At 46.5% G+C, this 16,390-nt stretch overlaps 1 protein-coding gene across 1 annotated transcript in view; it reads left to right on the forward strand.

Moving 5' to 3' along the window:
- LOC135378558 (venom metalloproteinase BumaMPs1-like) overlaps nt 1-16,390 on the forward strand; it is a 95,220-nt gene that overhangs the window by 34,494 nt on the left and 44,336 nt on the right. The window contains exons 4-6 of the mRNA XM_064611606.1: nt 5,821-5,944; nt 6,396-6,437; nt 6,514-6,647. Coding sequence (XP_064467676.1) covers nt 5,821-5,944; nt 6,396-6,437; nt 6,514-6,647 — 300 coding nt within the window. The remainder of the gene's footprint in view (nt 1-5,820; nt 5,945-6,395; nt 6,438-6,513; nt 6,648-16,390) is intronic.

The following is a 16,390-nucleotide window of genomic DNA, read 5'->3' on the forward strand; positions in this document are numbered from 1 at the left end:
GCGCATTGGATGAACTCATGAGGCATCTTGACGAGAGATATGTACAGGCATGCGGAAAGCGAGCGCTGGATCAACTCTGCTCAGCATGGCCGGGTAGCCAGAGGAGCCACGTGGCAGGGTTCACTACGGTGTTCATGCTAGAGTATCTGAACGTCTTGAAACAGCGCTATTACAGAGCTCTCTGCTTTTCGTCAAGGACTGTGGCAGTTACGCTTAACCGCGACTGTCCTATCTTGAATCCCGATTGTTGCGCTACATGCTTAACTCCCAGATCAGGCAGCCACGACCGAGTCATGTCGAACAAGTACGCTTGACAGATGGGTCTGTCTCCTCTGCTCCATCTGACATCGTTAAAGTGATTCGCACCTTTTTTTTTCCACAATTGTTCTCTTCTGAAAACCAGTAAAGTGAGTTTGGTGAAGAGATGTTACGTTTCCTGGCTGTCTTGCCCCAACTGTAAAATGATTTGGTATCGGCATTGTAGCGTTTTGTGACCTTAGCAAAAGTTAAAGCCGTTCTTGCTGAACAAAAAGTCTCTTCTGGTCCAGGCCCAGACGGGCTACCAGTACCGTTATACAAATGCTTTTGGAGAGCCCTGGGTCCGTCGCGTCGACAGCCCTATGGTCGCGTTGTTCACTAGATTTCTGCAAGAACACCAGCTTCCGGCGTCTTTCAAGCATTGTCGTATTGTCGTCATTCCAAAGGGTCGCCACAGCAACTCGCCACAGTCCTCGCGTCCCATTACGTTCCCGAGTAGTGGTTTCAAGAACCTTCTTCGCTTATCGCAACAAATTTCAAGGATACACTTCCATACCTCGTCTCTCTATTCCCAACCTGCTCAGTTTCAGGCAGAACTATCTTCTCGTCCCCGTCCAAGCAGCACAATGTACTGAAAGTCGAGTGCAATAGGGGTGGACGTGTAGGTGGAAGGCCTTGAACAGACTCATGAAACTAAAGAACGTTGATAAGGTACATACCGTCCACCCCTATAAACCTCTACCCGAGAAACGGCATCATGACGTTGGTAGACACACCGAAACCAAAACAGATCGGAGGGGGAGAGCTGGGTTCCACGAATGGGCAATTGTTTGCTGCCTCCTATTGAAAGAAAACTAGGTCCGAAGGTCGCGTCCTTTTCAGAGACCATCGTAATCCCCTCAAGACCGTGGCTTTCGGGCGCGACCTTGTTGGCCACTAGCATTGAACGTAGTTCAACTCTACCAAACTCGTGGCGCTGTCGCACATTATGACGTCATTTGTTTACAAACAGGTAGAGGTCTATTGCACTTTGCTTTTCAGTACATTGTGCTGCTTGGGCGCGATTGACAAGAGACACTACTCAATGTGCCTACTGCTTTCACCAGCCTGGTTCAGTCGTTTCGTCTGATCAGGCCGCGTAACTCGACTTCAGTGAATCGCGTGCGCCCTTGGCGACCGTAACGCCAACCAGCTGCGGAGAGTACCGCCTAGGGGCAGCGCGCAGCGCGCGTGCACACTATCACTTTAAAAAATCGTAGCGTCACCGACAATCAAATATGAATCTAAATTTTTTTCCCCTGTGGGTTAGGAAAGGGTTTCTGCGCAATATATAAAAAAATCGCGGCAACTTTTTGGCCATTTTTTGCTAGCGCCGGCCAAAATACAGCTAAATCGCGATACCGCCTGTGGAATTATTATAATCTGATTCTAGCAGATTAACTCTAGAACAATGAAAACAGTATAAACAGATAGGGCATGCAATGACGAATCGAATGGTGTAGGTTTCATTATTCTCCGATAAACAGCATCAATACACGAAGGCTCCGAAAAACGGCGTTTTTGGCGTTTTCTTGCGACATTGCCAATTTTTTGACGAATGAAGTTTCAGTTAGAAATGGGTAAGCAGAAGAAAGTGTGTTGTCCATGTAGTAGTGAGCAGCTGAAAAAAAAATTGTGGCTCTTAGAACCGCACAGTTCTCAATTGAAAACCCCGCAAAGTAACCCGAAGCGACTGGGTCACATTTCGACCAGTTTCTTTCTCCCCCTCTTCCTCGAAAATGACTGAAGGTTAGGGCTTCAATATGGGCGCACTTTTCATCATTTCCCGTCCTCTGAAGAATATATTTAAAAAAAAATTCGAGATGGTCAGGTTCCTTGCTTGGTCGAAATTCGCTGGAATTAGCCTTTGGTGTCCTGCGTTTGTTTGGCTTTCCGGTAGCCCTTACCTCTCTTCTTTGGTCATTGTACCCAGACTTGACAAGTGACATCGTCGTTAATGGCATCACGCAGCTGTTTTCAATAACACGTGGGGCTCGTCAGCGGTGCCCGTTATCCCCCATGCTGTTCGTGTTGTGCATAGATCCGCTCTTACGTAGGCTTGCTGCTTGCCCTCGTATTCGTGGGTTTCCGCTCCCGTGTGGCGGTTCCGTGGAGGTATCTGCGTATGCAGATGACATTACACTCTTCCTCAGGGACACTAATAATCTGTGCGAAGCGCTTCCGATTTTTGGCCAGTTCGCGTATTTCTGGTGTCCAGCTTAACACTACAAAAATTAAGACATTTCCTGCTCCAGGTTTTAGGGGCAACTTCTTGGGCGTTATAGAGCGGTGTTCATCGCTTCGAATCCTGGGAGTAGTATTTGAGCAACGGGGTGTTGAGCGAGAAAACTGGGATTCCCTGCTCAAGGACGTTGAACGCAAAGTGTCGATAGCCAGTAATTTTGACCTCCCTTTTCAAGAGCGTCCATACCTAATCAAGAATGTGCTATGCAGTAACCTGTGGTTCGTTTCCGAGCTGCTATACCGCCTCGTGCTGTGTACACTAGAGTTTCTTCGGTAACTTCCTCCTTCTTTTGGGGTGGAAGAACAGCTCTTGTTAGACGCGCGGTCCTACAACAGTGCGATCACAAGAGGGCTGGAGCCTCCCGTGCATTTCTGCGTTTTGTACACTGCATGCGCTTCGGGCTGTCCTCCGTGTTCTCGACGATACTGAGCATTCAACGCGTGTGCTTGCATTGTACTGGCTTGACCACTTTCGCAGAGCATTGGTTCTTCGCGGACTGGGGAATAGGTACCCTTAACCAGTTCTACGTCCCTGTTTTGTTGGCGTATCGCAGAAAGATTTCGCGGCAGACAGGCTCAGGCCCCTCAGGTCGCTCCCTGCATCACTTATCTACAAATTGCTATGTCTCTTCTATAACCCCGGTCGGATAACATGGGAAACCTAGGTCTGTCGCCGGCCGATATCCAGCCTGATAATTTCCCACGCGAAGTCTGTGACTTTTTGAGGAAGGCGGCCTGGGTTGTTCTACCTATGCGGGATCGCTTAAATCGGTGGCGCGTTACCAGTACCTCCCTTTGTCCGAATTGTCCCAACATAGAATCAATGTCCCACGTACTAGACAACTGCGTTGTAGCAAGAACGTCTTGGACTGTCGGGTTTTTCCGTTCCGCTATCGGCTAGGGTACTGGATCAGGGACAGGTTTGTTCTTCTGCTTGTTGCAGTGGCATGGTACGTCTTGTGGAACAACAGATGCAGAGCCTTAGCTCAAGGCAGGCGCCTTCGCGTTCACCACCCTCTCCTCATGTCGCTCTACAACTAGACAGTCATTTTCTTGAAAACCCAGCTTTGTTACACATGGAGAGACAGTGTTCCTCCGAATGTCGTCGATGCGGTACATTGGTGTCCGCCGCGGCCGTGTCTCCTTGAATTGACACTGGCTCCCCCGAGTGGCGTTCTTTTGTGAGTTTCTTTCAGAATATTACGCGCCTTTTAGCATGTTTGGCAAGTATAGTGTGACTTGTGTAGTTTAAGCATTTTATGCTACATCATATCGAATTTATATTGAAACTGTATCGAACATGTACTCCACGAGATTTTTATTGCACGAAAACTTTTCGATAGGAAATATTCCTTTTGCCATTGTTGATCATCATCTACGATGAGCTTCTAAATATCAAAACATAATAAAAATCCTGAGGTATATGGGACCTCCCTACCTAAACCGACGTGAAACACGCCTCTTGCAAACCGGTCTATATCGACTTAAAGCAGAGGTTGACACATTAAAAATAAGCAGCTCAGCTTCGGTAGCTCAGACTGAACTTCTCGCAGAAATTCAGAATAGAATAGGTGGATGATGGCCAGAAACGGAGCAAGAACAAGAAGAGCTGCGAGAGGGTAGGTGTACGCCCAAAAGAATACAAGTGGCAGTTGTATGATTATGAAAAGAATGACGTGCCGAAAGGCTGCATAAGTATTTGAGAAGTAATAGATTAGACGCGATGACAAAATTGTGTGTAGCATATCTAACTTTGAAGGTTAGGATTCGAAGGCTGGTGTGGCGCCTCAGTCGAGGATCCTGCAGAGCTCCATGGCGCCTCAGTGACCAGCCATGTAAACTGTCGCCAGTCGACTGGGGCCCTCAGTCGGCATATCCGTCCATGTAAACGAAGCTATAGTCTTGTCCGCTAACATGTGGTATGTAACACACCAGGCGACGCGTCGACAGATTTGATCGCAGTTTTTGACGCTGTTTATAGCGGGACATATCCGACGTGTGCTGTGTTGCGAGTTTTTTTTTTTTTTTTGTAACAATATGTTCCTAAATGACACTAGACAAGCAAGCCGCTTCCCTGTCGCTTTACCGTTCCTTCCTATTGATTCATTTATGTGCACTTCAAATCGAGATTGTGATGCTGGTGATGACGGTGGTGATGGTGACACCAACTTGATGAGAACTTCATCGCATAGGACGTTCGGGACTAACCTCGATCCAGAAGGCGGTTGATTCCAGGGGCTTGTGCGTCTCGTTGTGGCAAGTGGGAAGATATATATTGCCTGCATGTTAACAGACACGAAAAGCTGTATGCACCTCTCTCACCTGAAAGCACAAGTGACAACTGCGTAATAAGTGTCGTAGGCAGAGGTCCTGCCCCACTCCCCTTTGTAGTTCCACTGGGAGAAGGAAAATCAGGGCGACATCCTCATGCCACGTATTGTTACCCTAGAACCTCATCCGAAAGAATTTATTTTTGTAGCTAAGCTACCGCTAGCTATGCTTGTTAGGCGCTTAAGATATGGTTTATTGAATGTAGCGATATATCATGATACAAGCTATGTCCTTGCTTTTGCGCGTTAGAAGGACATACGACGCCTTACGTAAATTGTTGCACTTCTTGTAGCAGATCACGAGGGAGGTAAACGTGAAACGTTGTTTGTCGGACCGGGGATTATTTATGTTTCACGGGCAATCAAATAAAGAACTTTCTGAAAATCAAGGGCCATCACGCTGTTACTAACATTCACCCTCCTTTCCTCCTTTCCTTTTATTTCTTTAATAAACATATCCCCCTCCCCCAATGCACGCAGTGCAACGGTGAGGGAGGCAGGAGACGAGCCCTGTTGGCCGAGAAGATTTTTAACACTGAAAGACGCGCTTGCTGCGAATTTGTGTTTGCAAGTATGCGTAGAGCAGATGATGTCGATGGTGATGCTGCTGCAAATGTAAGGACAAACCAGGCGATCGTCACAGGGCTCGAATTTAAAGTCAGTGAATCCCCACAAAGGTCATTACCTAAATTTAGCGATCAAGTTCTCACAAAGCACATACCACAGTGATGGCTACGATAGGTGCCAAAGACAAGTTATCTTGTTATCTCATGATCTTATAAAGCAATTCAATCTTGTATTACTGTGTTTGGTTTTGCGTTCGTGTTTGCCACGTATTGGAAGGTGGCAAAAATTATAGTCACCGTGTGTCACTGCCTTAGTCACTTCCTTGTAACTTACAAGTACGTGAGTTGATGCATCTGGCGTTTCATCGTCCCCTCCATTACAGGAAGGGATATTAAGGGGGAACCTCCGCATTGAACCTTCACTCGCCAGTGCCCGGTCTGCAGATGGCCAAGTTGCACATGCACTATACGAGATCGAAGAACCAATGCACGACAGCTACGCCGATGGTATGTTTAATTCTGAACCGTAGGTACCTAATTGCACTTGCATGCGTTTTCGAATTTTTCATTCCGCACAAGTTACTACAAAAGAATTATTGCATGGGATTGGTTTTAACCTGGCCAGAGATAGGACAGTGCTTATGCTGCTTCCGAGCAGTTTTCGCCGTTCTTATTCCAGTGGGATATTCGAACGCAACAAAATGAGAATAATTCGGATAAGATATACACCTAAGGTAAAATGGAAGAGAACAGCATGAGCAACTGGTTGCCAGTAGGCAATGAAGTATACAACCAATTTCTGGGAGCATAACACTCCCAGAATGCCCGAAAAGCCTGAGCGCATGACAGTACAGATTTCAACAGAATAGTGAAAATAGACATCTTGTGCCTGCTTACTGCCACTTGTAGCGTGGTGTATATTGATATATTGTTTTCGTTTTCTTTTCTTTTTTTTTAGCTCTCCGGATTCTGGAAGGCAGAAACCTCAAAATACGACCACGTATGTTTCTCACGTGTTTAAATCTTACTCCCGCGTACCTTCCTTTCGAATAATCAGAGTTTTCGCCAATATGCAGGTGAGGATGGACCGACCTACTTCGAATATCCGTCGATTATCTACCCGAAGCTTTTCGTGGTCACAGATTACGAACACTCAGGAACCCTCACGCACTCAAAGCTCATCTCGTACATGGCTATCTTCTATGCTAGTGTAAGTGGCACGTAGCTTGATATTATTCAGCTAGTGAATTTCAGCGTAAATTTCGTGCTGAACCAAGCATACACGGAGCTCGCTTGTTTCTCTGACACAGTTTGCAGCGACCTCTACATGCTCAAGGACGAGAAGAGAACATTCGTGAAGTGTAGTTATACCCCCTCACACTTGCTAACTTTACTGCCATTTTGTGAAGTACACTCGTCCTAGGGGAATGCCACTTTCACTATACATTCTTCCTGTACAGCTGAAGTAAGTGCCACTACACTTTGATGCCAATGGTGATCGACGAGAATGAACGGCAGCAATATTTCTAGGCGTGTGCACAATTCCGTCATGAGATGTTTTTTTTTTATTTAGAAACACTCCCCGGAAATCGTTTTCCAATGTTAAATAAACTGCCCTCAAATATATGCCACAACAAATATAACCGCGACCAAATCGCCATCCCGCGTAGTTTTAACAGGTTGCTAACGAGTGTAATTACATGTTCTTTCGGTACAATGTCGCATTGTACTTCAAGTCAAATTAGCACGCTGTTCATAACACTAGTTTAAAAATGTTGCGATTGCAGGATATTTTGCTTTTCCTCAATATTTCTGTTTGTACCTCGAAATCTTTTGTCGAGGATGCGTACCCTGTCCACAGAAGTGAAGAGACGTGAGTTTGGGGAACCTACTAAATCGTGAGTGCACGTCCCCCCCCCCCCCCAATATAGCTAAAAGATGTCATGTGACACCACCCGAATGACACTAAGCGCAAATATCACTCCTTGATGATGTAACTAAGTAAGTTCATGTGACAAGCGCAACTTGAAGTAAGTGAAGTGCTTTCTGCTCGTCCCTTATTATGCTGTTATACTGGTATGTTTTTTAACGGTTCAGTTCCGGTTCAGCTCCAAGATGGCGTCGACTGTTTCGGTTCGATTCAGTTCCGGCTCGGCCAAAAATAACGGTTAATAACGGTTTTCGGTTCAGGTTCAGCTCGACTCTCTGGACTACATACATAAAGTATACTGACACATACATAAATACGCCCAATGTCAAGGTACATATGCAAAGCATATGTTTGCTTATCAACTATCCCAGGAACTATCCCAGTTCAGACTCTCCGAAAGTGAAGTGTGTGGCACAGTTCAGCGAAACGCCCAGGTTTAGGGTTGACTTGTACAGTGTGCTTCCTTCTGCAGAGGCATCGTTGTTTCACGGTGTTAGCGGCCGCTGGGGATGCCGAAGCAGATATTTGAGAAGCGAAAGCTGAATGACAGCACGTAGTGTTTATATACCTTATCAAGAATGGCATCATTCCGGATGCCTCAGCCGTATGCTTCAAACTGGGACTCTTCATGGAGTTTGATGTGTGTGTAGGGGGGGGGGGGGATGCCTAGGGGAAGTTGCAGTAAGATTGGCCCGAGCTGACACCGTGGTTCCAGCCACGAGCTAAGACATGCATTTTTCGGTCTAGATGCAGAAATGCCCCCTGCAGAGGTATTGGTCACTCCTGCCAGTCAGAGGGACTGTGGCATGACTTCAGGCAGGAGACGTGCACGATGTCCTCATTGGAAGATGACCGAGCTCGGGGTCGTGTGGTCGGGGTCGTGTCGAAGGGCTTGTATATGCGGAATTAGCGGCGGATGAGCTCTGCTGAAAGGCTACCCTTACAATCTGGTTTACAAAGACATATCGTCTGGGTGGCACTGCACATTCCTGCAGCTTCGTATTGAGCCCCTTGTCTATGTTGCGCAACCAAAACAACAACACTTATATTTTGACGATGAAGTGGGGAGGTTTTGCACTCTAAGAGTGGAACGCTACCCCATAGCTAAGGTGTCTAATTTGAATGGTGACAATTATGAGCGATGACGATGCCCAAACTGTGAGACAGATTTCATCATCGTCGTCATAACCCCCATCGACATTACAATAAAGCTTGCGTTTCAAAACCCCGACATCTTGGTGGAGGGGCAAACGATTCCCCTCCCTCAGGGAAACTGGAACTACGTAGCCGCCAAATTTCTGCAATGGCCACGGGTCCCGCTGCTGCTGGCAATGGCATACCCCCACAAGCACCGGCGACGCCTTCAGTTGTTCCCGGAACGGTCGTTCGCCAGCGCGACACGCCCACCTGCAGCGGCGTTGACGGACACGACGTTCACGACTGGCTCGATCAGTTTGCCCGTGTCTGCCGTCACAACAGGTGGGACGATACGAGCAAACTTAATAACGTCGCTTTCTATCTGTCCAGCGTGGCAAAAACATGGTGCTTGATTCACGAAAAAATGATTCCGAGATTGCTAACAATTTGCAGAGCGAGTTCAAGAGCTGTTCGAGAAGCCGCCGTACCGAAACTTCGACGCCGAGCGGATGCTCTCATCGCGTGTCCAACTGTCTGAGGAACTCTATATGACCTATATCGAAGACATTTTATCGCTGTGCAAGCGCGCAACCACGAAATGTCTTACGCAGAGAGAATGTTTTTCATATTGAGGGGTATCCGAGAAGACGCGTTCTAGCTTCTCGTTGGCAAAGGGTTCACTTCTCTCAATGAAGTTATTTCCTTCTGCAAAATACTGCAAGACGCGAGGAACCTACGTAACCGCGAAGCATACATTAACTGTGGGACAGGCACAGAAATTGTGACCCTTGACAACCTACTTTCTCTTGTGCAGGAGATTGTTCAAGAATAATTATCGAGAACAAAAATCCAAAAAGGGCTGCCAGGTACACCTACACACAGAGAGCGAGAGAAAAAAACAAGAGAAAAAGAATCATCGAGACCGACATGAAGCAGCCAGATACCCCAAAATGAGCCTCCTTCTTTCGTTTAGTCCATAGTTCAAGAAGCACTTGGAGACGCTATGGCGCAACAGTCGTCCGTCCCGCTCCATCCATCATTCGCGGATGTTATGAGGTCCAATTTACCACCAAGACCGTCCGTTGCAGCTTTGTCGCAGGCACCAAATACAATGCAACCCACACAACCCAACCACCCAGTGACACCATTCGAGTGTGCCAAAAGCGTCAACGGGACGAATTTTTGGGCTGGGAGGTCTCTTGCCCACTTTCCGCAGCCATATCTTGATGAACGTTATGAAGAGCGCCCGGTCGGTTACGTGCAAGATCGCTACTATTACCCTACGTCGTATCGTGAAGCTCGAAGTGGCGGATTCCGATGAGGTAGCGAATATTCTAGTACCCGACACACCTCAAGATTGCCTAGTAATACCCGAAGGTCGGTTTCACGCAGACCTACCCGTTCCACACGTTTAACGTCTCCTCCTGCAAGGGCGCAGTGGCCGGAGTGTGTGGCGGTCGTACTGCACACATCGCGCTTTGTTCAAAGGTTCCCCCTACCCGTCCCCAGAATATCTCATTCATGTCAAAACTGACGCTCATAGACACTGGTTCTTCTGTTTCGGTTTTGTCCTTAGCATTGTGCAAGAGTTTATGAACAGTTACATTTTCTGGTGGAACATGTTTCAGATCCGCTTTCAGTACAGTTGCCCAAACTTCAGGCTCGGGCACTGCACGTGTCGCAATTTCTGGTGCTTGCTACCCTGTAGAATTTCGCGTACTCCCGACGACTTCTCACGATGTCATATTAGGTTGTGACTATCTGGAGAAGAACGACGCTATTATAGACCATGCTCACAGCGAGATCACATTGCCGCTGTAACCCACCTACGACTGTACGGACACCTGCACCGCCCCTAAAATATATGTGACCGAAGACACTGTGATTGCTCCATATGCTACATCATTTATCGTCGTCTCCTGTCCAGTAACGTCGTCAGTGCCCGACATCGTCGTTTGACCACAGCGAAATGCGCTCGCGCGCAAGGGCCTTGTTGGTCCATTCTGCATATCACGTATGAGCAACGGGGACACATTCTTTCCCTTCACGAATGCACTGTCGGAGCCTGTGCTTTTACCGCGTGGCTTTGTTGTCGCTATCTACGAACCCATGTATTCTGATATGGTGCGCGCTGTTCAGGACACAGCAGAAGATGCCACGATGTCCTTTTCTCCCCTTGAACATGAACTTTTCAAGAAGACGGTGTCGTGTTCTCTGGATGATGCAAAAAAGGCTGAACTCGTATCACTTCTTCAAAGGTATGCCGAGTTGTTTGACACTGACAAATCTACTTTATGGGTCGCTCGTAACGTCGAGCATACTATCGAGACAGGCCACGAGAGACCTCCCACACGGACGTAGTCTACCATCCGGAATAACTTGTTTAGCTGTGTGTTCCCTTATGCAAGTCTGGCCTGTCTCCAAAGTTTTTATTTCATTATGTCGGCCCCTACAAAGTCATCCGGCAACCCTCTCCCGCCATGTGCCCTATTCAACCTCTGGAACTTCCTACTGACCGTCTTTGCCGCTCCACTGAGTCACCACATGTGTCACGCCTTAGAGTGGTTGAGACAGGTCATCCCACGTTATCCCACATCAACGTACGGTTCTTTGCACCAATGTGAACCTACATTGAAAGTTTCAAAGCGAAAAGAGTAATGGAAGCCGAGAAAATGGTCACCGCGAATACCGAAACTCATGCGGCTCTGACATCACAGCGCATGCCGCTGCCAGTGAGGCAGCGCACGAGAAGTCACGTGCTTACGGCTGCCAATAGGAATGGACGCAACTCTGAGCTCTCTGACGTCGGCGCTTTGCTCGGGAGCGTGTTCGACGGCTTGTGTCTCGCTAAATAAGACACGCAAACTCGCCAGCATGGCTGCTCTCTGCTGATGGGGAAACTCTTAGACAGATTTCATCATCATTGTCGTCATCCGCATCGTCATTACAATAAAGCTTGTGTTTCGAAACCCCCGACAAAACAATATATAGGTTCGAGCATATTTTCATGTTCGGAAATCCCAAGATTTCGCTAGACCAAATCCGGAATAACTTTTGGTTTTTCTGACAACAGGTGCTTGGGAGTGCGTGTGAAACTGAAAGAACGGTATATGCGAGTTCGCGACTTTGTTCACCACGGCTCCTTAGTTCCGTGGTGCAGTCATAATCGTAGTCACCGTTGACCTATGTAAACAGTGTATCCAACGTTGTCGCACAGGATGTAGCAAATATAAAGTAAGTTCGGGCAGTAAAACTTATCCTACGCTTGTCAGTGTCATGTTCGCATTGTAGTACATCCGTAGTATTGAGCGGAAATATAATTATTTTCTACACCTACGGTTAATGGATATACCAAAACTTGAACATACTTGGGCGTTGAGCCTCGGCCATTGTTATTTTATTCCTGTAATCACCTGACCTCTTTCGGGGCTGCCGCACAGGCAGACATTCTTGAAGTGACCTCACAACCAGATTAGTTTCAGTATTCGTGGTGCCGACTTTCTTACTCATTTATTGCACTTATTGTTGCATAACTGGGAATGTATATGCGATACAAATATCCATATTTTATATTTATCCGGCATAACATGGGCAAAGTTTTGCAAGCCCTTTTAGGAGAGGTAGAGGCGATGCTTGGGGAAGGTGACGCTAAACTTGTTGACAGTGGTCCTCGGTGCACCAAGGGGAAGGTTGGAAAAAGGGAGGGGAAACGTGGTGGCGATACATTAGAGGGAGGGTTCCATCATACTTTGGGACATGTGTGAGCCCGCAGGCTACACAATGGGGCTCTTCATTACGGGTTAGAGAAATCGCGTAGTTTTAGGTGGGAGAGTAGAGTGTGCCTGAATCAGAAATGAGGGGTCCACAGTGCTGGCACGTGCTATTGAGGTCGGACGACGGTGTACGAAAGAATACGACATAAATGGTAAAAAACGTGCTCAGCGGCTACATGGTTTGGCTGTGTTTACTGACAAGGAGTTGTCCAGCCATGGGAGCAGTCCAGTCATGAACTGCCGTGTTGCAGAAACTGAGGCACTTCATTACCATTCACTCTTAATCTGGTCGCTTTTAGGGTTACGTTGAAAATGCTGTAACACCTAATTTAAAAGTTACACTACTTTTCTGACAACGTTACACACCTTCTATATATCACAGTAGAAGGTAACATAAGTGGCTGACCGAGTGCCAGATGGGGTAACTTGTAAATATTTGTGTGTGTTTTTTTATTGCGTATTAACGCCGCGAAGCAACTGTGGCTATGAGCGATGTAGAGATGTGGACAGATGGAGAGAGGGCAGCACGAAGGAGTGGGGGACAGGATTAGTGTGCGTCCTTGGCCGACTTCAGGGGGAAACTGCCGACATTCGTTTGGAAAGGCTTCTGAAAACCCAGGGAAAACCTCAGACAGCACAGCCGGTGGTAGGATTGATCCCACCACCCCGTAGTCTACAGCACGACCTTGGTTACCACCAACGAGTGGACGCCTTAGCCCACTCAGCTATGCCGTTGGTAAATATTTGTGTTCCCTATCCATAGAAGTAACGGCGATGTTACTTATAAGTTTTACCCTCACTTGAGCTGCCCGGGCCGCACGCTGTGCACGTGGTTTTCGCCCTCTCGTCCTTCATCACTCGCCCCTCGACATGCAATTGCCTGCATATCTTGGACGCCATTTCTTTACACTGAAAATTTACCAGTTTTGACATCGTATAAGCTTCTTCATCTCGTTGGATTTCGGTTGTCACCAGCTCCAAGTATGCTGACGGAGATCGCGCTGATGTATCAAAGGTAAACTGTTTCATACACAACACGTACTCCATGTCACTAAACGCTGAAACTGCTCTTTCAGGCATCATGCCGTTCTGAAGTACAGACATTCGCGGTGTTCGCCATGGAATGTGCACAGGACATGAAAGCGACTCCCCAGAATACATCTTTGAGACAGACGAATCTGGAAACCATAAAGGTATATTGTGCTGTCACTGCGAGCATGGACCCGGAAGGTACTTGGCACTTCCTAAATCGGTAGGAATGTCGACTTTGTTGAGGGTGTACCTTTGTTCAATATAATGAGAGGAAGATGCAATTTTTATGTGAACAATTTCACTAACACGTGAAGAGACACAATAGCAGCGCGCACATGTCCGCCTAACGAACATGTTCCCTCATGCCGTGTAAAACAACGCTTAACATCGCGTTATATATATACCGCGAATATACGCCGCGGAAATATATAATTGGATATAATGTATCAGCTTGAAAATTGCTTCAGATGAGTTTCAGCGAAATTCATTGTCCTTCTAGAAATTCTAGAACATTGTCTTTTTTGCAGCGTAACGGTTTTGCCGTCCCTTGACTAGATCCGAAAACGAGGCGAACTTCCCGATTATATTAAGCGACCTAGGGCATCTAACCCTCATACCATGGATGTTTCTGTGTCTTGAGTTTATTGATTGAATTAATGCGTTAAAAGTGATTTTACCGACAAGCTGAACTGAAAGCACGGGCGCCAAAGTGTAGCTGCATTCACAAAGAATATCGGTGCAGCTTTAAGCGAAAACTTCACGGTGCGGTGGTCTAGAGCGAAAGCGAGATTCATTGATATAATCCCAAATTTCGAATTTGTCTTTTTATTTTAGCTAGGAAAGAAAACAACCTTTAAAGTTGAGCATCTCCTTCAAGATTTATTTCGCTCTGAGGACGCTTTCAAATTTATTCGGATGGTTGCTATATTCTGTCACTTGAGTAACTTGAGTGTCACTTGAGCGTTTTGTGTGGGGCAGAGCGGTTCCATAGACTGTTTTCGGATTTTGTACCGAAGAATGGTTGCAAATATATGTAAACAAAAAAAAAAACTACTGTCTGTCATTTCTTGTACACTGACAGCAACGTCATCACCACGTTGCACATGTCGCTATTGAAAGCCAGTCACAAACGCTGACGTCTGAGATGGACCTGACTTGCTCTTATAGTTAGTCCTTTTGTGACTAACTAAAGGTCTTAATCACAGCAGTCTCACAGATCAGTCTTTGTGACTGGCATTTAATAGCGACCTGCTCCCAGAAATTGAGGTCCGGTGCCCGACAAAGGATTACGGGACACGAGGTCGGCGTAATTTTTCTTCAGCGTGGTACTGTGACCATCTACACGACAGGAGGAGTGGAAAACAGAAGAACAATCCATTACTGCTTCTGCTTTCCATTTGTCCTCACGTGTCGGCGGCGCCACTGTCACGCTGAAGAAAACGTACGCCGACTTCGTGTCCCGTAAACTTTTATGAAGCACTGCATCCTTAACATAAAGGTAACGGTGATAATTCCATAAGGCTACATACAAGCTACATTACGTTGACGTAGAAGCGAGTTACCTACACTTTGTAAAAGGGACCGTACTGTAAACATCAGGGTAACCGTGATATTTTAAGGGGTACACCTTAGCTTTTATTGAAAAGAAACGAAAGGGAACGCTTAAGGCGGAATCACTCGCTCCGAATATGTGAGCTTTTCTCAATGGATGGCGCCACTAGCGGAGCAGTCACGTGATATTGCGTGGAATGACAACTTGGAAGTGACGCGACCAAGACCTATTTCTTATCCTCCTGTTCTCACCGGAGCGACGTTTGTTATGGCCCGTTTCTTTGTTCGCCGACCTTCAATGGAGGCAGTTAATTCCAGTATTGTTGGTTGGCGAAGGTGGGGTGCCTTTGGAAGATGGTTCTGGCGGCAGTGTGAAATGTAGCTGTGTCTTTCTTCTGCCAATAGGTTGAATATTTGTATCTTATTTTGCAGTTGCACTCAGTCCAACTGCATACTTGTATACGTTTCCAGTGGCAAACAACATCGTGTAATAAAATTGATTGATTGATTTAAAAAAAAAAATGGAATGGAAAAATAATAAAATTACCGGCCTTTTCCCTCGCCTTTAAGCGTTATTCACTATATAGCAAGAAAATTATTTATTTTTTTTTGTCTTGAACTGCAATGCGTATCATTGGATTTTTTCTTTGAGTATGCGTTATAATTGGCTCGGTTACCGAGATTCTAGCAAGGGCATAGCGTGCTTATCTCAAGCAGCTCTGATCGGGGCTTAGGTACTATACGAGCCAGTAATTTTATATGTCAATCTCGAATTACGTGTTACGTATGTGAGAAGCCATTTGGGCGTAAGAAAACCTTTTGAGTGTATTATGGCAAAAGTGTTGCTCATTGTCGACGATCGCCAGCGAGGGGACTCTCTAGGCCCACAGCATTCGGTCGCGAAATTAGTGGTAAACTGCAGCTACGCTAACGCGAGCACATGCCACATTGGTAGAAGTTCGCGCGACTGATATTCTTTTGAAATTTTGCTATATTCTTTACGTTATATGACCTTTTGTAAGACAATTGAAGTGAATGAAAGAATGGGAACCTTTTCTAACTGTTCATAACTTGCTCTTGAGCACGTCTGTTGATATTGATAACAAGGAACGACGTTAAATACCAGAAATATACAAATACATCAATCAACAACAACGTCTTTCATAATACAATACTCCATCAAGTGCAATAGCTTTACGTCTGTGCAATACAGAGCCACGAGGGCAAACAGTTACTATTTTGCCCGGCACAGCGTGTTTAGAAAGATCGGTAGGAACGTAAAAAAGTTTCATGCTGCACACAGACAGAACGCTGCAGTTATGTTCCGCGTTCCGCACCTCTGCGGGGTATTATACTATTACCTGGACCGTGCTATTACGCCAAGGATCGGACGTAAGAACATAAGACTAAAAGCCCTGACGAATACAGTGGTGGAAAGATCACTTCTAGCGCAGACGAGTTCCGGCTGAGACAGGAGTACACAAAGGTACACAAGAGTGTCTGGACTACAAAGGCGCTCGAAACGGGATC

This window comes from Ornithodoros turicata, chromosome 1 (assembly GCF_037126465.1).
Source record: "Ornithodoros turicata isolate Travis chromosome 1, ASM3712646v1, whole genome shotgun sequence".
Classification (NCBI taxonomy): Eukaryota; Metazoa; Arthropoda; class Arachnida; order Ixodida; family Argasidae; genus Ornithodoros; species Ornithodoros turicata.